The sequence below is a fragment of the Drosophila teissieri genome, chromosome 3R, assembly GCF_016746235.2.
Source record: "Drosophila teissieri strain GT53w chromosome 3R, Prin_Dtei_1.1, whole genome shotgun sequence".
NCBI classification, from domain to species: Eukaryota; Metazoa; Arthropoda; class Insecta; order Diptera; family Drosophilidae; genus Drosophila; species Drosophila teissieri.
The window spans coordinates 1,392,632-1,418,997 of NC_053032.1; the positions used below are offsets into that span (position 1 = coordinate 1,392,632).

The 26,366-nt window shown below is 36.6% G+C and overlaps 1 protein-coding gene across 1 annotated transcript; it reads right to left on the reverse strand.

Annotated features, from left to right (window-relative positions):
• Window positions 1–8,683: 8,683 nt before the first annotated feature.
• LOC122619017 (double-strand-break repair protein rad21 homolog) lies at window positions 8,684–25,995 on the reverse strand. Its single transcript, XM_043795685.1, has 8 exons — window positions 25,660–25,995; window positions 25,300–25,590; window positions 20,523–20,646; window positions 13,967–14,146; window positions 13,657–13,912; window positions 12,833–13,583; window positions 12,076–12,237; window positions 8,684–8,880 (listed from the first exon to the last, which is right to left on the reverse strand). The coding sequence occupies exons 1-8, from the start codon at window positions 25,915–25,917 to the stop codon at window positions 8,755–8,757; spliced, it is 2,148 nt and encodes a 715-aa protein (XP_043651620.1). The 5' UTR covers window positions 25,918–25,995; the 3' UTR covers window positions 8,684–8,754.
• Between the last annotated feature and the right edge of the window lie 371 nt (window positions 25,996–26,366).

Sequence of the window (26,366 nt, forward strand, 5' to 3'; positions counted from 1 at the left end):
TCCAAATAAGAAGTCAAAATTAACCGCCAACCAGCAACGTCCAATAACATTAACCAAAAAGTTCCCCTGCTGACCCGTGCAATACGTAAAGCAGCCAACTATTCCATCCCTCAAACTAAAAGTATACCGCACAACAGAAAGGTTTTCTGGTGGAACTCAGATCTTAGCAAAGTACGTCAACAAAAGCAAACACACTGGCATAACTACAATCGGATCATGTCCACCGAAAACCGACTAGCATATAAAAAATGCAATGCAAAATGTAAAAAAAGTTCAATGATCAATTTCACTTCCGAAATAAATCCACTCTCTTCAAGTAAGAAAATCTGGTCCGATTTAAAAAACCACACTGGAAACCCAAGTCCCAAAATAAAATACATCACAACAAATAATTCATTCCTCTCCGACGAATACCAAATTTGTCAAGCTTTTGGTGACCAGTGGTCCCAGTATTCTGAAGATCACCATTTCTCAAACGAATATGTAGCAAAGAAAGAACGTTCATCAGCTGAAGAATACGCTCCTACCCGTATAAAACTATCTGCACAATACCTAGAATACCAGATTTCTCCATTCGAACTGGAAACCACACTCCACCATGCCAAGGGAAAGACCCCGGGCTTTGACAGAATCTCGTACCGCATGCTTCGCCAACTGCCACCAGAAGCCAAAATCATATTAATAGATTTATATAACAATATTCTGAGTACAGGTGTTTACCCCCACACCTGGAAAACCGTCGTGACCATACCAATCCCCAAACCAAATAAACGTATTAACTAAATTGGCAGCTATCGCCCTATATCCCTTTTACCTTGCTTTAGCAAAATCTTCGACAGAATAATTGCCAGTCGACTAGTCTGGTACCTTAACCGAATCGCACTGATCTCCCAAAACCTAGTAGCCTTCAAACAAAAGCAAAGCACTATTGATGTATTACTGCAGATCCACGGGTACGCGTCAGATGCTATCTCGTCCAGAAACCACTTAACCATACTGGGAACTGACTTGGAGAAAGCGTTTGACCGCGTTGGTACACATGTAGTACTTAAGCAACTCGAAGACTGGGGGGGCGGTCCGAAGATTTTCCACGTCGTGAAAGCCTTCATGAGTCGGCGCATGTACCGGGTTTGAGTGCATAACTCGATTTCAGAATCCTTTAAACTTCATAACGGTGTCCCCCAAGGATCCCTGCTATCCGTAGTCTTATTTACCATCGCTTTACAAAAATTGAACTAGAAATTATATTAGCACACAAAAAGGTAAACTTATCCGTTTACGCAGCCGACGCCATAATATAAGTTAACACAATCACCAAACTGACGAAATATAGTCGTAAGCCTCAAGTCTTTTTTCTATATATAGATCGAGCTTTACCTATTAGAAACTGCACCTTGTTATTGTAGATTAAGCTTTAGAGATAAGAACTCTTGTTATACTTAAGTCAGTCGATTTTGGGAGTTTGGAAGCGTCGGTCATCGCCACGTACCTACAATTCGCCTCATTAAGTGCAGACCGCACAAGCCCTGTCATATTTGTATAACTACTCAAATAAATATATTCAAATACTTAAAATTATAACTGGCGCCCAAACGGATATAAAAACCTACGACAACTGAATAATTATAAATAAATAACAAAAGGAGCATCCGGAGACAAAACCAGCGGCATCAACTGGCTAATCAACTTTAACCTAAAAAATAAATATTTCCTGATTACATAAAATATAATATTAATTTTACCTTAAAATAGTTTGTTAAGCATTATTATTATATTGTAAGTATAACGCTTATTGAACAAATTAAAAATACCAATACCTTTTTATTACATAACCTATGAACAGAGTGTTGATAAAAATACATGAGTGACAGTGATAACCTTATAGACGACCTCGTGTCAAGTTTAGATAAATGGTCAGCGCTCCAGGCAAATAGGCAAAACAGTGCAGAAAAAAATAATAAGTCTTCAGAAAATTATTGGTGGTCAAAAACAAATACAACTAGCGAAATGGAATTTGAAGCTCAGTTAAAAGCGATCGTAGAGAGTGCTGTTGCCGGTGCGCTCACAGTCCAAAAACAATCATTTGAAAAGCAATTGCAGGAGATGAATGAACGAATCGGGAAATTAACAGTGAACACGCCAGAGGTGGAAACTTATGTAGATGCTGAAATTAGACCAGGTGTTGTCTGTAACGAGCCTCTAGATATAGTTAAATCTCTGCCAGATTTTGAGGGCAAAAGTGAAACATATGTGTCGTGGAGAAAAGCGGCTCATGTCGCTTTTAAAGTTTTTAAAGATTACGAGGGAAGTTCAACATTTTACCAAGCTCTTGGTATTATGCGAAATAAAATAAAAGGTCCAGCAAATACAGTATTGGCTTCTTTTAATACTCCGTTACATTTCAAGGCAATGATCAGCCGTCTTGATTTCACATATTCCGACAAAAGGCCGATCTACCTAATCGAACAAGAACTATCAACTTTGCGACAGGGAGACATGACTCTCACTGAATTCTACGACGAAGTCGAGAAAAAACTGACCCTACTTACTAACAAGACAATAATGACATTTGATAGTGCCTTGGCGATGTCACTGAATGAAAAGTACAGAGCAGACGCGTTACGTGTATTTGTAACCGGAGCTAGGAAATCGTTGAGCGACATTCTTTTTGCAAAAGGTCCAAAAGATTTACCAACTGCTCTCGCTTTAGCGCAAGAGGTCGAGTCGAACCATGAGCGTTACCAATTCGCCCTTATTTATTCTAAAAATATTGGAGACAGGGGTCAGAAAACCGAACAAAAGCATAGCGATAGGGATAGAAATTCAATCATGCCCATGCAAACTAAAAACCCATATTTTAGCAAGCGCCAGGTGCCTACTTTTGATAACCAGGAAAGACAAGATCCAGTCCAGTTAACAAATCCTGATGTATCCATGCGATCTAGAAGAACTGGAAATTTTGGACAAGCTCCATTTCCGACTCAGGGAAATATTTGGCCATCCCAACAACAAAATTCTTGGCCATCTCAACAACAATATTCTTGGCCATCTCAACAACAATATTCTTGGCCATCTCAACAACAATATTCTTGGCCATCCCAACAACAAAAGTCATTTCAAACACAAAATCAATTCGCATCGCAACCCCAACAGCAAAACACAAGTCAGGCTCAGGGACATGTTGGGTATGCGCAAGCATCAAAAAGACCAACAAGTGGCAGTGCAAGGTTTACAGGGCCAAAACAACAGAGGATCAACCACTTACCTCATGAGAAAGGTCAATGTGAGGAAGACACAGACGATTATCAAAAGGAGGCAGAAGCGGAGGTTGATGATTATGAGGACGAACTAGTGAATTACGATCATGTTCATTTTTTAGCCACAAATCCCTGCTACCGTACATAGAAAGAGAGATAGCAGGGAGAACCATAAAACTTTTGATTGACACCGGGGCTTCGAAAAATTATATACAGCCCCTCCCTGAATTAAAAAACTTAATGCCGGTACAAAATAAATTCACGGTAAAATCGCTTCATGGTTGCAACACCGTCAAACAGAAATGTTTTATTAAGCTATTTAACACATCTGTTCAATTCTTTATTCTTCCAAGTCTCTATAGTTTTGACGCAATAATAGGACTTGACCTTTTGAAACAGGGAAATGCAACGTTAGATTTTAAGAACAAAACGTTGAATATCAACAATGAAGTGGAATCTATTCAGTTTTTGAGATGTGACAGCGTAAATTTCACCAACATAGAGAATATTGTGGTTCCAAATCAGATATCTAATAAATTCCATACAATGCTTCGAAACCGATTGGCCGTCTTTGCGGAACCGGAAGAAGCACTGCCGTATAATACCAACATTGTTGCCACAATACGTACTGAGGACGACCAACCCATTTACTCAAAACTCTATCCGTACCCCATGGGCGTATCAGATTTTGTGAATAAGGAAACAAATGCTTTGTTGAAGGACGGAATTATCAGGCCCTCGTCGTCACCTTACAACAATCCGGTTTGGGTAGTCGATAAAAAAGGTACAGATGAAAAGGGAAACACTAAGAAAAGGTTGGTTATAGATTTTAGAAAACTAAATTTAAAAACAATCGACGACAAGTACCCTATACCAAACGTAGTATCCATCTTGTCAAATTTGGGAAAGGCCAGGTTCTTTACAACTCTTGACCTTAAATCGGGGTTTCACCAAATTCTGCTCGCAGAAAAGGATAGGGAGAAAACTGCCTTTTCAGTAGGAAATGGAAAATACGAGTTTTGCCGTTTGCCGTTTGGCTTGAAAAATGCCCCAAGTATTTTTCAACGTGCTATTGATGATGTTCTTAGGGACCGTATAGGAAAGTCATGTTATGTTTACGTTGATGACGTAATAATATTTTCAAACGGAATCGAGGACCACGTAAACGACGTTGCTTGGGTACTAGACAGACTGTCTGAGGCAAACATGAGGGTTTCTAAAGAGAAATCGTTTTTCTTCAAGGAAAGCGTTGAGTATCTCGGATTTATGGTGTCAAGTGGAGGTATCACAACCAGTCCTAGCAAAGTAGAGGCTATTCAGAAATATAATCAACCTACTAATCTGTTTAGTGTTCGATCGTTTTTAGGGCTAGCAAGTTATTACCGCTGCTTTATTAGGGACTTCGCCTCTATTGCTAGACCACTGACTGACATTCTGAAGGGTGAAAACGGAAAAGTTTCCGCAAGCCAGTCTAAAAAGATACCAATTTCTTTCGATGAAAGACAATGTTCTGCTTTTGAGAAACTTAAAAATGTTCTTGTCTCCGAAAATGTAATGTTATTGTATCCCGATTATAGGAAAGCCTTTGACTTAACAACAGACGCTTCGGCTTTTGGCCTGGGTGCAGTCTTATCACAGGATGGCAAGCCTGTTACAATGATTTCGAGAACTTTACAGGATAGAGAACTTAATTTCGCAACAAATGAACGAGAACTTTTGGCCATCGTTTGGGCTTTAAAGTCTCTTAGGAACTATCTATATGGTGTCAAAAACTTAAACATTTTTACAGATCACCAACCGTTAACATACGCCGTGTCAGATAGGAATCCAAATGCAAAAATCAAGAGATGGAAGGCGTTTATAGACGAACATAATGCTAAAATTTTCTATAAACCTGGCAAGGAGAACTATGTTGCCGATGCACTATCCAGGCAGGCTATTCATGTCCTAGAGGACGAACCCCGGTCAGACATTGCAACAATACATAGCGAAATTTCATTGACTTTTACAATCGAATCTATCGACAAGCCGGTTAACTGTTTTAGAAACCAGATAGTAATAGAGGAGGGCACCGCAGACTCAACTCGAACTTTTGTTATTTTCGGAAGCAAGACAAGGCATCTAATACAATTTCTAGACAAAGAGACTTTACTCGGAAGAATTCGTGATGTGGTTAAGCCGGATGTAGTGAATGCGATACACTGCGAATTACCTGTACTAGCTTTCATTCAAAACAGTCTTGTAAATGAGTTTCCAGCAACGACCTTCCGACACACTATGAAAATGGTTAGCGACATTTTTAATCAAACTGAGCAACGGGAAATAGTGTCTTTGGAGCACAACAGAGCGCATAGGGCTGCACAGGAGAATGTAAAACAAATTCTTCAATACTACTTTTTCCCTAAAATGTCCCAAATAGCCGCTACCTTTGTTGCTAACTGCTTGGTTTGTCAAAAAGCCAAATACGACCGCCATCCGCAAAAGCAAATCCTCGGGAAAACACCTATTCCGTCACATGTAGGCGAGACATTGCATATTGATATATTTTCTACGGATAGGAAGTACTTTTTGACATGTATTGATAAACTTTCCAAATTCGCTATTGTGCAACCAATCGGCTCTCGAACGATAACTGATTTAGAACCTGCAATTATGCAATTAATGAACTTTTATCCCCATTCAAAGACAATATTTTGTGACAATGAACCGTCCATAAATTCCGAGTCAATCAAGTCACTTTTGAAAAATCGTTTTAATGTTGACATAGCGAACGCACCTCCACTTCATAGTACCTCAAACGGACAGGTTGAAAGGCTTCACAGCACGCTTTTAGAAATAGCTCGATGCCTGAAACTTGACGGTGGAATGAATGATACTGTCAACCTTATTCTTCAGGCAACAATAGAATACAATAAGACGGTGCACTCAGTCACCAATAGAAGACCGATCGACATTATTCATTCAACTCCTCCCGAATTGGCTAACGAGATAGTAGAAATGGTTAACGAAGCTCAGGAAAAACAGCTAAGAAGAGAAAATGTAACAAGACGAGACAGAACCTTTGAGGTGGGAGAAACCGTCATGGTAAAACAAAACAATCGCTTGGGAAATAAACTAACCCCACGGTATAGGGAAGAACTAATCGAAGCAGACCTCGGGACAACGGTCCTCATAAAAGGGAGGGTCGTTCATAAAGATAATCTACGCTAGGTTTATTATTTCTTTTCCTTTTGTGACCATCGCCAAGTTAGCAAAATACAAACGTGAAGTCTGGACACTAGTAAAAGAGTTTGCAAAAGTTTTTCAATTAAACATTTGTCAAATCTTACTTATTTAATCTTTATTATATCCGCTTCATCCTCTTTAGAAAAGTTTAAAGGTATGTGATGAAATGCTAACCCGTATTATTTGAAAACTTAAAATCCACGCAACCACAAATATTTCCTAAAACTACAATAGAAAATAAATGCATTAACAAAACGACATAATAATAGTATAGCGCACTCATTCTAATTAGATTTCAATTTCCTGATAAAAAAAAAAAAACACTAATGTTATCAATACCCTTTTCTGATTTTGTTCAACTTAATAGGAAAATCAATACTTGCAATCAATAAGCGTTTTACTACATACTTTAATATCAAAAATATCTGAATGAACTTTATTATAAAATTATAATTCTTATACTTAATTATTGTCAAAACTTTAGTATTAAAACTGTAACTACCTCTTAAGTAGATGAGAAGGAATTAAGATCTATCAACGTAGTATCTGCTAAAGATATAAAGATGCGGCAACTATTTCTGCGCCTGGGTACTGAAACGACGAACTGAATAATATCTGCCATCAGACGCCATCCAGAGTGCGTTCAACAAATACGTTTTGATGGTCAACCAGTTCAACCAACATCAGCATCATCGTCGTCAACAAGTCGACGGCTACAATAAAGATGTTTTCCAAGTTCGCTACGATCATCTCCAGAACCTTGTTGCGAACCCATGACATGGAGAATCAACAGCATTTACGAACTTCTTGGATCATCCAGATATGCAGAATTGCCTTTCCTTCAATGGTTTACCGCAGTACCAAGTTGGCAGTATGGGAACTTAGTGGCAATGAGTAAGCTGTAAGCACAACCAATGTTACCCGTAAGATCCGCTTTCAAATAGATTTGCCAATTGTAAAAAGTCTGTGGACAGCCTTCGTCTTAGAAGGGGAGGAGTTAACACAATCACCAAACTGACGAAATATAGTCGTAAGCCTCAAGTCTTTTTTCTATATATAGATCGAGCTTTACCTATTAGAAACTGCACCTTGTTATTGTAGATTAAGCTTTAGAGATAAGAACTCTTGTTATACTTAAGTCAGTCGATTTTGGGAGTTTGGAAGCGTCGGTCATCGCCACGTACCTACAATTCGCCTCATTAAGTGCAGACCGCACAAGCCCTGTCATATTTGTATAACTACTCAAATAAATATATTCAAATACTTAAAATTATAACTTATACACAAAAATAAAAGATCCGAAACTAGTAGTGGAAACATTCCATAAAATATTAACTGATATAAAAAACTGGGGTTCATTTTCGGGTGCAACACTGTCATTAGAAAAATGTTCAATTTTGCACATATGTCGTAAATACAAATGTGCCATTACACAATTAAGCATAGATAATAAAACTATCAACTACGTTGAAAATGTAAAGATCCTAGGAGTGACCTTCGATATATATATACACACTAATACACTAAAATACCTAAATTCAAAAGAACCTACAGAATCGAATCAACAATCCGTCAAGTCGCAGCCTTTGCAAAAGAAATAAATTCCATCGGTACTCCACCGATCACACGAGCAATATGCGCCCTGTCCTAGTTGCTTCACAGTAATTTTTTTAACCAACGTTGCACAGTCATAACTGTGCGTGCCTAGAATTTCGAGCCCAACCTTATTGGTATGCGTTTAAGACTGATCACAGCGGTGATAATCTCACGATAAGGAGCATAAACGGCTTTAATCATCACGACAATGCCCATTCAAAACCATCACTAGTTATAGTTTTTATTGTTGTATAGTTTTACAATAAAATACAAAAAATACTTACTCAAAAAATCATACCAAACGGACTGTAGAAAACTCAAATATATGGCACTGTTTTCATTTGAAATTTCCGGACATGCTCTAAAACATAAATAAGCCTCATCTAAGCGATTCTCCGCATTAAGCTTTACATGAAAGTGATATTTTTATTGCATTTTTTGTCATCTTATGGTAGTCATTGCGTCATCAGATTCCAAATGAATAGGATTTATAAATAATTATTTTGTGAAGGCAATTGGAAATCCGGTCCTGAACCCTGAGCATTTTCACAAATTCAAAACAGCTAACCCAATACGGAATACACCAAAATAAAAATAAAAAAGTATTTGTTTGACTTTGTACTTATTTTCAGAATAAATTATCAATATGAATTAAAACAGACTTTTATTTAACTCCTTAAATTTTTGGGTTTTCGAACGTCGGGCCTCGAGTTATAGTAATATCTGCATAGGGAAAAGATTGATCAATGTGAAGCACCTTGAACTTCTTTAAGACGAGGAGGGAATAAAATTTTTGAGCCGCCTGAAAAGAAGTACGCAAAAATATTAATTAATAAATAATTTTGACATTTTTATATTTATGATATACATTTGCAAACATGATTGTATTTTTCTTGTTATAAACGCGATATATTACGTTACATTAGTTAGATCGGGATACATTAGCTAGATCTCATTTTGTACCTGAAAAAGTTAATATTAATCGCTTTTACGGTTTGAATTCTTATTTAGGCGCCATAACGCAAACAGTAAGAACCAATTCAATGCGGTCCGAGTGAACTCCGTGTGGGGGACTCCAAACAGGTGATCCATCCAAGAATCGGACAGACTAGTGAAATGAATAAGGTTTTGGTCATGTAAGGATCATCAAATTCCTTTGACCGGCTTTTTATAAATTCAAGCACCCCTGGTCTTATTGACAATAGACGAAATATGGTCCAAAAATTTTATTTTTTAGGGTCCAGAAGAACACCAAGATCTTTAATCGGTGTTATTCTGTCCAAAGAGCACCCACTTAGGGTCGCGTGTCTTGGGTTGACACGACAGAAGGTCATAACTTTACACTTGGAGCCATTTAAGTTTGCCGTTATCACGGCAACATATTTGAAAGCTATCTAGATCGGATTGTAAGTGCGCATGGCAAGAAATGTCCTCATACTACTGGCATAATTAAAAATCGTATGCATACATAAATGCACCCAAATGTTTTATCACTAAGGGCAGGTCGGTATTAAATAAGGTAAGAAGGAGCGGACCAAGGTGCCTCGCTTGTGGGACGCCAGATGTGACTCGAAGAGCACAAGATTTTATTTAACTTAAAATCCAATTTAAAAGATTCTACAGAGATAAAATCAGTCACAGTGAAATGCTTTACTAAAGTCAGTGGATATGACTTATGTCAGCTAGGTAAGTGGTTTTTGATCTGCGTTTCAATAAACCGTTCTAAACCGAGGTTTGTTTGTTACAATGGAACACAAGAGTTTAAAAACAAGAGAGTACGCTATAGCCGAGTTCCCCGACTATCAGATACCCGTTACTCAGCTGGTGGAAGTGCAAAGGAGAATTTCCACACTGACAGTTTTTGGCGGTTTGTGGGCGTGGAAAAAAGTTATTTGGCAAATCGATAGAAAATTAAAAAATAGGTGTGGCAAAATGAATAAACAAACTTGCGCTGCGTCTATGTCTCTAGAGTCGGTATGCTTAATCTCAACTTTTTAGCTTTTGTAGTTCCTGAGATCTCGACGTTTATACGGACATGGCCAGATCGCCTCGGCTATTAATCCTGATCAAGAATATATATACTTTATATGGTCGGAAACGCTTCCTTCTGCCTGTTACATACTTTATAACGAATCTAGTATGCCCCTTTACTCTACGAGTAACGGGTTTAATAATTTAATTGCCGTATAAAATATATTTATTTATTTATATTAATCCGCCATAATGTTGCAGGAAATGAGATTGGACCAATTAAAGCCAGATACTAAATAATTTAGCCTCAAAAAGTGTGACTTGCGAAAGCAATGTATTTGAATATCGAATACGATTAACGTGCGACAACGATATGTCCAGCAAGCTGTCAATAAAGTCATGTTGTGCTAATGGGATAAGAATATTTCTAATTTTTATCTGTGGACCACGTGGTACCTAAAACTACCAATTGGTCCCTATCGGACCGCTTATTTCAGACGGTTTGAATAGCGAACAAACGATTTAAATATTCTGGGATTTCAGCTTCGGAAAATAACAGCTTAACTCAGAAAAAAGTACCTACTTTGACGTGCGTATTCTAACACAAATGGAATGGAGTGGATTAAAAAGGTAAATAAGAAATAAAATTTAAATAAATTCAAGCATGATAGGTCCCCAATAAGGATCTTCAGGTGGCCATAGTCGAACTGAACAATGCTGAGGTAACCGCTGTCTTAGACTTCCGCTTCTATGCGGAAAGATTCGGATGATCTGTAGATTCTTCCTGTTTACAATAAGACATCGTTTTGTGAGTTGAGCACAGATCAAGAACAACAATGACGCATTAAACAAACTGTCATGCTTTCTAGTCGCAGATTCCACAAAGTCACGATTGTTTGAAGCACAGGACAACGTGCTACAATCAGTCGACATCATTTTCAGTTCAATTCGAGTCGAGTTCAGGCCTAACAAGAGCGAACGCTTTAGTTACTCAACTGGATTGCGAACGAGAAAGTTTAACAATCATTTTGGTATATCGATAGAAATTTGAGAAAAAATATAAAATGAAAAAGATTTGTAAGTGTGGGCGAGAAAGTTTGGTGCAGTTTGTGGGCATATCGATAGAAATGGGATAGACAAATAAAATTGTAAAATCTTTCTCGACAAATTTAGAGATGACGCCTTGCGGGTTTTCATCTCTGGACTTAAGCGCAGCCTTACAGACGTTCTATTCTCGGAAAAGCCCAAAGACATGCCATCAGCGCTTGCATTAGCGCAGGAAGTGGAATCTAACCACGAAAGGAATCGCTTGCAAGGAGCCAAGAGGATAGATGCCGTAGGCAGCACCCGAAAGTGTAGGATCGCCAACAGGCACCGCTACAGTTAAACTCACTTACTAGGTAGAGCAAGGCGCAAGTCCACCCTGCTCCACGCAGCACTAGGCTTCGGGAAACAAACCGGAGCCAATAAACGCCCGGCTTAACAGAACTAAATGCCGGCCGCGTCTGGTCGCTCTGCCCCTCACAATGGGCAAGGAATTTTCTTGTCAATTTTTTACTTGAAGGGTCATTTGACGCGATCGTTGGTATGGACTTGCTAAAACAGGCCGGCTTTGCCTTAGCTTCCGGTCAGCTCAAATGGGGAACCGAAGTAGAGCAAGTCGACTTTTTACTAACGTAGATTGCTGGGACGCCCCTCCACCGTGTGTCCAATGGACAAGTGGGGCAATTTCATAGCACCTTGGTGGAACTTGCTAGATGCCCAAAAATCTACAAAGTTATAAGTGACTCGTAGAGTCACCTGGCCACCCGCAGGTGGAAACGTTTCCCATTTTATCCATAATCACTTGGCATAAGCTCTTAACATTCATTAGCATAATTAATTATACTTTTTAACTTTACATTAATTGGTGGGGGGGGGCAACCCTATTCCAAACAAATATTAATTGAAAGTATTAATTATTATTATTATTATATTTATATATAATATAATGTCTCAAATATTAATATTATTAATATTATTTTACCTGTTTTCTAGAATTTCCTGATGTAAGCTGAGAAAGTTCCAAACAGTCCTTACTGATAAAATGTGATCTAACGTCAATAAAAAGATGTGCAGCTCTCTTATTTAAAACGCGTTCTTCAAATTGTTCATCGGTTTCATTTTCCATTTGTTCCTCACAGTGATTCTGAAAATATACAAATATGGTTGAATTTTGTTGTTCTTGCTTTTTATTCTGCATAGTTAAGCAATAATGTTCTTAAATTAGTCGACGACCTATCCAGATTCTCTGCAAGTGTCATTACTAGAGCTTAAGGAGGGAACTATCTTTAGACACTTAAAAAATAAATTTTATTATTGTTTTAAACGATGGTATATGGCCTCAGAATATCGTGTCAAAGTTTCAAAGGCTAATTCTCAAAAATTGTGGCAGAGCCAGTCATTCCTTGACCGCCATTATCTTGAAACCATGTTTTTGGTTTCTTTAATTTTGTAAGTGATAATAAAAAAATACTAAAGAATCATCATCTATCTGAATTAATTTTAAATACATTTAAAAAAATAGTTTAATATAGAAATACAAATTTAGAAAGAAACCATTATCAGACCCTATTTGACAGCAATTACAACGAAATTTGATGTGAATACCCCGAATTCGGTTACTCGGAGCATGTTTCACTAATTAATTTTAACGATAAAAACCCTCCCGAGTAGTATCATAATAATCATTGTAAAAGATCTTTTAACCTATAAAACACACATTCACAATTTTTAGAACCTACCTGGCCAGCAAAACCGGGAATTTCGTAGTTGTGCCATCCTTTTAAAATATTATTTGCGCTTTTCGAAAAACCATTGTCACTCAATAAAGGCTGACTTACAGATTCACTTAAAATGGCTTTAATCTTTTCTGTAGGTATGATAGGGTTATGATCCATCTCGCCAATATTTCCGTGCTGCGGTGTGGCGTGACCGTGATCTAATCCAACTGGTGTTGAGTCTCCTTGATTAAAATCATCCCCCATGTCATGATTCGCGTTTCTTGGTGTTAAAGGCATCTCATTTATTGATGATAACTGATCCATTTCGTTTAAGGACAAGAGGTCTGGACTTCGCATATTATCAAAAAATGTTAGTTCATTTTGACATGCCATACTTTCTTGCTCTTTAGACACAATGTCCACAGAAACGGTAGATATCCCTAAAGATTTATGATCCTCTCTCAGGACTTCAGGAGCTTCCAAACTTTGAATAAGTGAATCAGGTGCATGGTCCAAAAACGAATTAGACACAATTTCATTCTTCCGTTTGCGTCCTTTTTTATTAAAAATAATTAAAGCGTTTTCGTTGTCTTTGGCATAAAATTCCAGCGCAAGAATTTCCATTGGTGCAACACTTGAAAAGTCCTCAAAGTACGTTGAATGCGAAAACAACTGTCTATTGTAATTACTAAACAAAGCTCTAGCTGGTATGGATCGCGATGGCAATGAAAAAAGTTTTTCGACACCTCCAGTTTCTTTCCAATACATTAACCTAAAATAAAGATTTTCGTTTACGTTGATATTAATTTTTTTTTAGTATGTATAAAATTATATACATATAATACCTTTTTGTTGGTGGGGCCAGATCAAGTGTGGTTAATATATCAGATGTATCGGCTAACTGAGCCTTCATTTCTTCCCCAGAAATATTTTTAATTTCGTCGATAATAAGTTTTCGTTTGCGTTTGGCTTTTGTTACGCCTTTATGAATCGATGCATCTAAAGGAGCTAACGCAAAACCCTCATCCTCGTTTTGAATAAGCGTTATTTCATTTATTGGCACATTTTCGGACACACTAATATGTTCATTCAAATTATTTTCTAAAATAGTTTATTGATAAAGAGAAATTTATACAGATATCTGAAATATATTACCATCTTTCTCATTTTCAATTGAATTAGCGAGCGAGGTTGCAGGCGACGGAACGTTATGAATATTATCAATGGTGTCTTCATCGGAATCATCTGCGTTGATAACAGCAGTAGATTCTTTGGGAACCTGCTCAACTGGCTGAGAAGAATCACCGAAAAGATCGTCTTCAAAAAGGGCTGGTTCTAAAAAAAATAATAAATATTTAAGAATAATAACAGGAAAAGCAAAATAATATTAAAATTAAAAATTTAAATTTACTCATTAATTATTTTCTTTTCTCCATTTTTATACCCTTGAGATTAAGCATAGCATAAAGGGATGTAACAGAAGGAAGGAATCGTTTTTTTTTCGAGCCTATAAAGTAGTTATTGTATGAATATCAGAATCACTCTAACCGATATGATCTGCAAAATGTTGACACTTCCAATGTGACTTGCCAATTTAAAATTATGTCACAAATATTTTTCTCTGGCCCAGCATAACTAATACTTCAGCCCTAACAGTATTTTGTTAGTTCATGGCCTCTTCGCCAATTCATTATTTTCCGTTTGACACGGATGCCCTAGCCTCTTTTGGCTTATCGCACCTGAATTTCATTGTTGTTTGGGACTTCGGCCTTCTCAAGGTCAACATTTTTTGTTACGCATGTGTGTAAATACAAGCACTTATATTTTTTCCGTCGCATTTGGTATTTTGTCAAAAGTGCAGAAGTTATATTATCAAAACAAGCGAGACGGTATTTGTCGAGTTCTTTTGCTGTTTGATGCCTGATATGCGACTAGTGGCAGAGTCCAGGAAATAAAGGTATGAAATAAATAAAATAAAAAAAGTTGTTTTGTAGATTGCTTAGTTGTCCAATATAGTGGTGGTTACATTTATGTAATAGTAATTTGTTGCCGTGGTCGTGCCAAGAATAACAAAATAATAAAAAAAATACAAAATTGGGCTGACGTGGCAAAGCGATAAAAATAAGAAAGACTTATCATTATATATAATACAAACAAGAGAGAACGCTATAGTCCCTGTCTATCTAATACCCGTTACTCAGCTAGTGGAAGTGCGAAGGAGACTTCAACACTGACAGCTCGCTTTATGTATGTGGACATTCTCAAAAATCAAATGGAACCATTTACGTTTGAGAACATGCCTCTGAAATGGACATTGTCGTTAAAAATTGGTTGAAGGACGAATCCATCCAAGTTCTGGAATGGCCGGCTCAAAGCCCTGACCTAAATCCAATAGAAAATCTATGGAATGATGTCAAGGTTATGATATCCAAAAAAAATATTAGAATCTTGACGATTTGTGGAAAGATGTCCAGGAAGTCTGGAACTCCATTCCAAAGGAGAGATATCAGAAGCTTGTGGAGAGTATGAGTCGAAGATGTAACGCAGTCATCGAAAATTATGGATACTAAACCAAATATTAAATTTGCTTTACATTAATTACTTTTAAACTTAGTTTTTATGATTAATTAAAGATATTTTGAAATTGTGCTATTTCTGTGACCACGCATTTTTCGTTGTTTTTTAGTTTTTAAATTTCCACATCTTTTTTTTTTAAATATTTATTCATTTTGATTAATTAATTTATTAGTTTATAAGCTAAGCTATGAAGAACGAAAGCTGTTTTATTTCCAAGAAATATTTGTTAATTAAAAAAACTATTCAAAAAGATGAACTTCATTTTGTGCTATTTATACGTCCGCGGCTGTAGAAACGAGTACAGAAACGAAGAAATGTATAATTATTAGTAATTTTATTAGGAAGATATATTTATGTGTTAGAAAAGATAGAATTGATTACTTTAAGGGCGGCAGAGATTCAAGATTAGAGATAAGAGAATAAGGTCTATTATAGTCAGAACATAGGGCTCCCCTACAAAGCCACTTATGCAACTCAAAGTTATATCTGGAATGATTTAGGATTCGGGGTATGTAATTTCTAGTGTATCTGTATGGAACAGAGAAGTTTAGTCGACTGACCAAGTCGGGACTATCAACTTTTCCACGAATAAGCTTAAAAAATAAAAAAACGGTTCCAAGCCTCGTTCTACGGTTAGCTGGGAAGGGGAAAATTAATTAACATTAGTCTTTAGTCATTTAGAGCGTAAGTCGCGTGTCATAACCTTACACTTCGAACCATTTAAGTCTAGTACGTTAACACGGCACTATATATGAAAGCTATCTAGATCGGATTGTAAGTCCAAAGGACAAGAAATGATCTTATACTGAAGACATAACTTCACATCGTCTACATGGGTACACAGAATGTTTAATTACTAAAGGAAGGTCGTTAATAAATAAGGTAAAAAGGAGCGGACCAAGGTGGCTCCCTTGTGGGACACCGGATGTGATTATTATAGGGGACCTGTTGCGTCCTGATATTTAGATAACTTAAAATTAAATTTAGAAGATCAACAGGAAACCTAATAAATCAAGTTTCCTTGCTAGAAGAAAATGATTAACAGAGCAAAATGCTTTACTAAAGACAGTGTAGATGACATCTGTTTGAAGATTCTTTTTGAAGCCCTGTATTACCAGGGTAGTAAGCAAAAGGTTAGTGGTTGTTCATCTGCGTTTTATAAAACCATGCTGACATGGTAATATAATTTACCTACAAAGGTGCTGCAAATGAGGAGTGATAACGTTTTCAAAATGCTTAGGAAAAGCCGACCATTTAGAGATTCCTCTGTCATTGCTTGCATTCAATTTGTTACCTTTTTATTGGAGAGGGATTACAAAGGACTCCTTCCATATATTGGAAAACTGCAAAGCTTCCAGAGATAAGATAATTTCATTAGAGGTTTGCACAATGCTTCCTCACAGACTCTAAGCACACAGCCGTGGATTTCATCGGGGTCTGGCGAATAGACTGGCTTAACATGCTGAAGATCGTAAAGCAGCGAGCTTTCGTATAGAGGGGGCCAAATATTAAATTCGACTTTCATACCGCGTAAGAGTAAGGCTGTTCGGAATGAGGAAACGGCAATACCGTAGTATTTTCAAAAAATAGCGAGGAAGGATAGGAAATTATTTTGCGACTATACTGGAACTTATAATGGTTTAAATAGTTATTTTAACTATGGGAATTAAGCACGGTAAAATTTAACCGAGCACTTAAATATTTAAAAAGGATAGACTGAGAACTGGTATTTATACCCGTTACGCTTAGAGTAAAAGGGTATACTAGATTTGTTAAAAAGTATGTAACAGGCAGAAGAAAGTGTAAGTGGAAGAGTATATATATGCTTGATCAGGTTCAATAGCCGAGTCGATCTGGCCATGTCCGTCTATCCGTCCGTATGAACGTCGAGATCTCAGGAACTACAAAAGCTAGAATGTTCAGATTCAGCATGCAGACTCCAGAAACATAGGGACAAGTTTGTCGATTCATGTTGCCACTCCCACTACAACGCCCACAAACTGCCACACCCACACTTTTAATAAATGTTTTGATTTTTTTTTCATTTTTGTATTAGTCTTGTAAATTTTTATCGATTTTCCAAAAAAAAATTTTGCCACGCTCACACTTTTGAAAATTTTGATATTTTTCACATTTTTGTAAGTCTTGTTAATTTCTCTCGATTTGCCAAAAATCTTTTTGGATAATCATTGGATAAAATGTAAGAATTTTATTGGTTTGAAAATATGGCTAAGGACCTCCGAAAGTTTGTGTAAAATTGTAAATCTTGCAAATTGACTAAACCACCATCCGTAAAGTTGCCAATTGAACTTCATCCCATACCCAAAGTAGATAATCCATGGCATACGATACATATTTATATTAAGAGGGATCAAAAGGAGCGGATAGATGCGTTTACTAAGTTTGTTTATTTGTACCACACAGTAAATATGAACAGCGAAAGTTGTATAGACGCTTGAAAATCGGCAATATCCATATTTCGTGTACCATCGCGAGTCATTGCAGATCAAGGTAGATCTTTTACTATATCATGTTTTAATGAAGTCTGTTCAAATGGCCAGGTAGAACGCTTTATGAGTGTTTTAAAACGTATGTTAACTGCAGTCGAAAGTAGTCAGCGTTCTTGGCAAGATGCCATAGGTGAAATTCAACTAGCTATAAATTGTACTGTAAATTGAATAACGAAATCTAGTCCTCTGGAATTGTCAATTGGGAAAGAGGCAAGACCTTTAACCAAGCTACCGTTTTGTGAAGAAAATAGTAAAGTTGATATACATTTTGTACGAAAAATGGCCAAAGAAGATATGCAAAACAACGCATTGTATGATAAAGATAGGTTTGATAAAAATAAAGCTAAAATCAATCATTTTAAAGTTGGCGATTATGTTTTGACCCGAAACGAGGAGAGACATCAGACCATATTAGACAATAAATTTAATGGCCCATTCCTTGTGGCAGAGGTTATGACCACCGTTATGAGACCGTTATGTCTTGAAATCTTTAGTTAATAAGCGAATATATAATTATTTGCATGAAGACTTGAGAAGTACAAAAATGCAAGAACATAGTCGCGTAGATTTGAGGCGCCAGGGCTCGTTGTGCTGATCTGACACAAGCCTATAAATACTGAGTTTGGTGTCGAAATGAGGCAGTCTTCATTTAAATGTTCAGCATGTCATTCCCTGGGAAACGCGCTGCCCGTGGCGTCGACGGTATCGATGTAGTGAACGGTAATTATAATCATGATCTGACAAAGGGTCGTTTGATAAGTCCGTGACTTTTTGAATAAAATATATTTTTTTCGTCAAAGAAGCGTTTTATTTCTCAACATAATCTCCTTTTAGCTCTATACATTTAGTCCAGCGTTTTTCCAATTTTTTTATTCCTTCCAAATAATAGGTTTTCTCAAGGCCCTCAAAATAGTCGTTTGTTTCTGTGATGACCTCTTCATTTGACCCGAATCTCTTACCGCCGAGCCATTTCTTCATGTTTGGAAACAAAAAATAGTCACAGGGGGCTAAATCTGGAGAATATGCTGGATGGGGTAGCAGTTCGTAGCCCAATTTATGAAATTTTGCCATGCTGACTACACACGTGTGCACCCGTGCATTGTCCTGATGGAACAAAAAATTCACGAGATCGTCTGCTTTCAATGCCTATAAAACGCAAACCAAAAAACGCAGCTTTCTCAAAATTTTACAGTCAGCTGTTAATCGATAACTGCTGACAGGAGCAGTGTTGTATTTAGAACAGGTGCGCGGCAAATACAAAAAGTCACGGACTTATCAAACGACCCTCGTATACTTTTCAACGAATCTACGAGTAACGGGTATAAAAATGTGTTAACAGTTTTTTTATTTTATTATTTGTCTTTCCAATGTCTATCGATGTTAAAATATGTTGATCAGGCTTACTCTAACGCCCACAAGCTGCACATAACCCATACGCCCACAATTTTGAATTTTTTTTAAAATTGTATTATTTTTTTTTTTGCCAATTTCTCTCGATATGCCAACAAGAAAGTTGAACTTTCTCGTTTGCACTCCCACAAGCGTATCGAATATCAGATAGTGAAGGAACTCGACTGTTATTAAATTTTGGCCACTCTTATTAATTTATTTATTTCGAATGACAAAAGCTCAAAATACAATTCATGAGAATACATCTCTTAGAGTTATTTGGTTAGCTCGGTTCTCCATAGTGTTTCGGAATTTAAAAATATTTTTATACAGGTTTTCATTGCTTTTTGCTTCTACTTTATGCATTGAACTGTAAACAAGTAAACCACATTCGCTAAAAACAAGAACGGGTCGAGAATGTGTTTATAAAAGTTATAAAAAATACATTTTTATACCCGTTACTCGTAAAGTAAAAGAGTATACTAGATTCGTTGAAAAGTATGTAACAGGCAGAAGGCAGCGTTTCCGACCATATAAAGTATATATATTCTTGATCAGGATCAATAGCCGAGTCGATCCTGCCATGTCCGTCTGTCCGTCCGTCTGTCCATACGTATGATTGTCGAGATCTCAGGAACTATAAAAGCTAGAAAGTTGAGATTCAGCATGCAGACTCCAGAGACATAGAAGCAGCGCAAATTTGTCGATTCATGTTGCCACGCCCACTCTAACGCCCACAAACCGCCTAAAACTGCCACGCCCACACTTTTGAAACCTGTTTTGATATTTTTTCATTGTTGTATTAGTCTTGTAAAGTTCTATCGATTTGCCAAAAAACTTTTTTCCACGCCCACAAACCGCCAAAAACTGTTAGTGTTGAAGACTCTCCTGCGCACTTCCACTAGCTGAGTAATGGGTATCAGATATTCGGGGTACTCGACTATACTGTAGACAATTTTTGCGGAACAAAAACAAATTATGTTGTGGTCAGCGAATGGATTTAATGCTTTTATTCGTAACTGCCTAAAAAATTAGATTCACGAAATACGTAGTTAAACAATTAAGTCATTAAGCAAGTATTGCTTATTCAAAAGCATTTGCATAACAAAAAATCGACAATAAATTAATAAAAAACAAACATTTGTAAGATCACTAAAGGTTGTAGAAAACTTCCTTTTAGGTTGTCCCCTTCTACAGATTAAATAATACGATTTTTTCCGATAACTTATACTTACGTCCAAAAGAATCTCCAAACCCATCACCGTCCAATCGAGAACCAGGTATATCCGCATGTGCGTCCGTTGAATGTGGATCCAAGGACTCAATATTTTCCAACACATCATTATCAAATAGTTTATCCTAAGCAGAAAGGTAAAAATAAATTAGGTTGTAAAAGCGTATTCAACGTATTTAATCGAGGACTTCATTAAGGATATATTATCATAACACAGTGTTGTTATTATATCCTTGGAGAGGGAATTATGGTTTTTATGAATTATGGATTTCAAGTTAGAAATTGCTTTTTAACACATACAAGAATATTTTAGGGCATAAATAAACATCTATATATATTTTTTTGACCCTATAAAGTATGTGCCATATGTGTACATAAGTTGATACAGTTGATGCAAAACCTTGGCTTCTTAATGAATTTCTGGACACTGCCCCTAGAATATCAACCATAAAGGATTGGTATGCTAAGTTTAGACGTGATGAAATGAGCACCGAAGACGGTGAACGCAGTGTACGCTCGAAAATATTAAAGAAATCCACAAAAATTACCGTAAACTGAAATTAAATTAAATAGCTGGGACTCTAAAGATATTAACTGAACGTGTATATGATTCACGAATTTATGGTTAGGTTAAAGTCCTGTGAAAAGTGACCACTTTTGACCAAAAAGATGTTCAAACGTAATAAAGCCAAGTTTTTTCGTCGATACGCGACATGAACCCACTCCAAAGCGAAAACGCAACAGTCGGCCTGCAAGGCTATGGCGTCTGTATTTTGGGATGAGCGTGGAATAGTTTTCATTAATTACCTTGAAAAAGAAAGGACCATCAACAGCGACCATTACATAAACAACTATTACATTGGACAAAATCGCCAAACCGAAAAAAAAAGAAAAAGATGGCGAATTGCTGCTAATCCACCGTATTCTCCAGATCTGGCCCCCTGCGACTAATTCCTGTTCACAGATCTCAAATCAAGAATCGATAGGAAAGAATTTTCGTCGAATGAAGTGATTATCGCCGAAACTGAGGTCTATTTTGAAGCAAAGGATAAATCGTTTTACAAAAATCTTGTAGTGATGTTGGCGACCATATTCTCAGTGTATTACTCTTGAAAGAAACTATGTTGAATATAAAAAAACAATTTTGTCGTATAAATACTTTTTACTATGGTAGGCCGGGGACTTTTCAATTGACCTCTTAGCAGTGACCTATGATTAACAATTTGAATGGAAAAAATTTCTTTAGAACAGCATTAGGTATTTAATTTCAAACAATTTATCAAATGTTTTACTTTTAATTCTTCAATACTTTCGAAAATATGGGTAAAACAACATAAAGGCATACATTCTGATGTTCATTAAAATAGCAGAGTTATGAAAAAATACTAACAGAATTTAACTTAGACCTAACTTGATTTTATTTTTCAACATTTTGATTGAAGTCTAAAACTTTGTTGCATAGTCTTTTTTGCCTATCACAGCCTTACTCCTTGGCGGCATGGTGTCCACTAAGTCCTGCCAACGTTTGTGGGGAATATGCATTCCCCACAATTTTCCGTTGAAGTCGGGGAGTTCTTTGACATATTTTTTAATTTCTATCGGATTTAGATCGGATTGTGCTGGTCACGGGCGTTTTAGTTTAGAGGTCGACGGAAATACTGTCTAACAAAATTTTTGACTCATCCAGAAGATATTACACCATTTGTGAAGTCCAACCTTGCCTTAATATGCCTTTGACTAAGTAGTGGCAATTCGTGGTCTTCTCGCTCCTTAATTTTGATTCAGTAGTCGTCTTCGAAAATAATGTCGCTTATTCCAGAGTTCAGTTCAGACTTTATGTCTGAGTCGATCCTCTTTATATGTTTATGTATTCCTCTCCTTTCTAAGCTTAAAAATCATCTTTCTTCCTGGGGAAGATGAAAAGTAATGTCGCTTATTCCAGAGTTCAGTTCAGACTTTATGTCTAAGTCGATCCTCTGTATATGTTTATGTATTCCCCTCCTTTCTAAGCTTAAAAATCATCTTTCTTCCTGGGAGCAGGGCTGTTCTCTACCTTTATGCAGAAAACCTCTAACCCTCAGGGTAGTGCTTTGCTTATCGCCTAACAGCATCTAACTGACTGTCACAAGTTTGTTTACTGGAATCACGTGGGACGTCTTTAAGGAATTGTTTTTGCAATAATGCGGAGGCAACGAAACACCTGCAGCTACTGTTTCTTTTCCCAGAGAACGGCGAGATCCTTTCCGGTTAGATTAGCCGGTTAATTAACAATGGCAAAGTGGAAGTCGATGACTACGGAACGAATCGCCGTGTCGGTGGTTCTGGCGCACGCGGCCCATATCGACACAGGACTACAACGTACTGTTTATACAACATACGTAAAAAATTACAAAATGAGTTGCGGGCATTTGCTCTTGCTAAGAAAAAGAGCATTCCTTTAAGAATAACGTGCTCACGCACCCATTAAATGCCATTTCTGCAAAGGTGCCAGGTGGTCGACCCAATTGGTATTTTTACTTTGTCCGGTGAGTTGTATCCATTTTGCTTCGACTCTGGAGCCGAATGCTCGATGATAAAAGAATTTGGGTCTGATAGACTTTCGAATAAATAATATCATGGATAAGTCAACTTTATTAGAAATTTTAAACGAATTTTCAACAGCATTTATAGATGGTTTTTCAAAAAGCCAAGTCATAACTGGAGAGTTAGAAAGGCGCTTTATTGATCCTATCAAGTCGGTTCAATGGCGGCCATTTTGGCTTATTTTCAAGGAAAAAGGAATTGTAAGAGACAAAATGGGGTAATTGTTGGCATCGAATATTATCCGATTTAGCTGTTCCCCTTTTGCAAGCCGAATGCTTTTAGTTAAAAAGAAAAATGTAGGCTTCGCATAGATCAGCGTGAGTTATATGCCAATACTGTGTCTGAAAAATATCCCTTATCACTAATTAACGACAAAGTCCCTAGGTCACGTAGGCAAGGTTATTTTCGTATCTAGACACGGCTAACGGTTTTCACCGATTTCCTATACACCCAAATTCAATCGAACGAACGGCATTTTTAACTCCTGAGGGCCAATTAAAATTTTTAACTATGCCTTTGGGCTTGAAGAATGAACCCTATTTGTTCCTATGCTATCGTTTACATGGATGATATTTTGATTACTACTCAAACAAAAGAAGATCAATTCGTGAGACAGAGAGCAGTATAGCAATCCATCCAATCGAACTGCATACTGATGCCTGTATGGATGGTTATGGAGCTATTCTCCTTCACAAAATTGATACCAAGCCCCGTGTCATCGAGTATTTTAGTAAACAAACATCGTCTTCTGAGACTTGCTACCATTTTTACGAGCTCGAAACGTTAGCCATATTTAATTCAATTAACATTTCAGACATTAGCATTGCAAACATTTTGCAGTTTTTACCGATTGTAACTCCTTAAAGGCTACAAGAATTCATGTTGACCTTACACCAAGAGCTCATCGGTGGTGGGCGTACATGCAGTCGTTCGATTACGATATTCAATATAGACCGGTGACCCAAATGGCTCATGTTGATTTTCTCTCTCGTAATCCGGCACTAACTGAAACGTCTGATCTTGTTCATGTAAATTTAGAAAATAAGCGTGATCTAAAATAACAGAACACTGTCTCCTTTCAGAACAACAAAGAGATTCAGAAACACCTACGAATTAAGCTCAAAAATGTTTTTTCTAAAACATAGGCGCAAGTTGCCCAAATGGGCAAGGTAGAACAGGTAATGTTTTTAAAAACGCATGTTAGCTGCTGTTGAAAGTATTTAGAGATCTTGGCTAAACGTTTTAGGCGAAATACAAATAGATATTAATTGTACCATTAATCGAATAACCAAATCTAGCCCTTTCGAATTTTTAATTGGAAAAGAATCAAGGCCTCTTAATATGTTACCTATAGTTAAAGAGAATAATAAAGTTGATATAAGTTTTGTAAGAAAAATGGCGAAAGAAAATATAACAACGAATGCTTTATATGAAAAAGAAGGATGAGAATACCGAAGCTAAATTTGGTCGATTTAAAGTTGGAGATTATGAAACGAGAAAAGATATCAAAAAAGGTTGGATCAAAAGTTTAAGGGTCCATTCTGGTGACACAAATACTAGAAGGAGATTGACATGTTTTGAAATCCTTAGCAAATAAACGAGCAAATAAGTACTTGCATGAGTCTTTAAAAAGTATGCCAAAAGAGATTCCCAGAAAATTATACATGTATGATGAATGTGGTTGAAAGAGACGCTAGAGATTTATTGGTGGATTCCAATGAGAATGAATGAAAGAGACGCTTATTCCAAATTAACATTCCTTTTTATAAATTAAATTAAAAAACACAACCGACTTAGGAAATTTCCATCGTTAGAATACCAATTTTAAACACTTTTTTCGTTCTGTAGTATAAAGAGATAGTGGAGTTTGCAATTTTGCAGCGGGTGAACTTCGCAGTTTTATTTAGATTTAGGTGAAATTAAGATACAACAATCTGTAAAGTACTGTAATTCATAAATTTAGACTAAAAGTAGAATGGCATCAACCGAACGTGACAAAAAATACTTAATTAAAACGTATTACTGAAAAAATTCATGTTGTTTATTCCCTATTATTTTAAAAAATTATCAGTGGAACCACTTCTTAAAACTTTTTGGATCGTAACCGGTAAGTTTTCATACATACTTTTTAAGGAATGAGTAAGGTTTATAAAAAAATCATATAAACAAAAAATGCACAAACACAAAATACTTACATTGATATTTGAAGGTATAGAACATCGCATAATTTCAGGCGTTTCTGCTTCAAAGCCTATATCGCCAAATCCGTCATCTTGTAAAGAGAGAGACAAGCTGCCGTAATCTTCTCTCATTGTTATCTCGTCAGCTCTAGACTGATTTATAGAAAATTGAGCCTCAATATCAATATCGTTTAATTCAGGCAACGCTGTATCAAAGTCATGAAAAACTTCTGGGAGTGTTATCGCATTAACATTAGCTTCTCTGTGACCTTCTGGTAAGTCGACCATGCCTGGTCGAAAAGCCATCTATAAATAATTTTGTATGCATTATTTGATTTATACTTTAATACAAGAATGGTTTACAAATTAATTTACCTTAATCTTAACGAAGGCTTCATTGCAATCAGCTAATAAATACTTCGCTTTTCTTGAATAAATGCGAACAACTCCTAGCAATAAATGTCCAGACGTTCTCAGCGCCAATTTAACTTTCGGTTGCAAAATGCCTTCCACTGATTTTTCAATATTAGTTTCAAATACATGGGCCTTTGTAATTTTCTTGTCCCAATGTGCTGCCAACCAGATCCTAGCTAAGGGACCCTTTTTGGCCAAAATAATGTGCTCATAGAACATTTTGATCTAGTGAATATTTAAAACTATTTGAAATGTGTTCAACTTCATCTCCTAAAAATGTTTGCTTTTATATCTAATTATCGATATCATCGGGTTAATTAAAAGTGTCAAGATAACAAAATTAATCGTATCTGCACAACTTGATGGCCTGTTTACACTGTCACTTGTATTCTTTAGAACCAGAATTAAATACTTAATTTTTTTGGTGTCATTTGGCGAAAATGCATGTCAAGTGGAAAAGAATAAAGCGTAAGCACGTTATTGAAATTTTTTGTTTGCCAGTAACAACTGGATATTATGGGAGTCGTCTGATTAAGGATACATATGACAGCAGTTCGAGGTTTAATTTTAAGAATATTTTTTAATGATGGGTGAGAAAATAGTAATCACAAATAAAATATTAAGAAATCCAAAAATGTGACTCAAATACCTGAAGTCAAGATCATTTG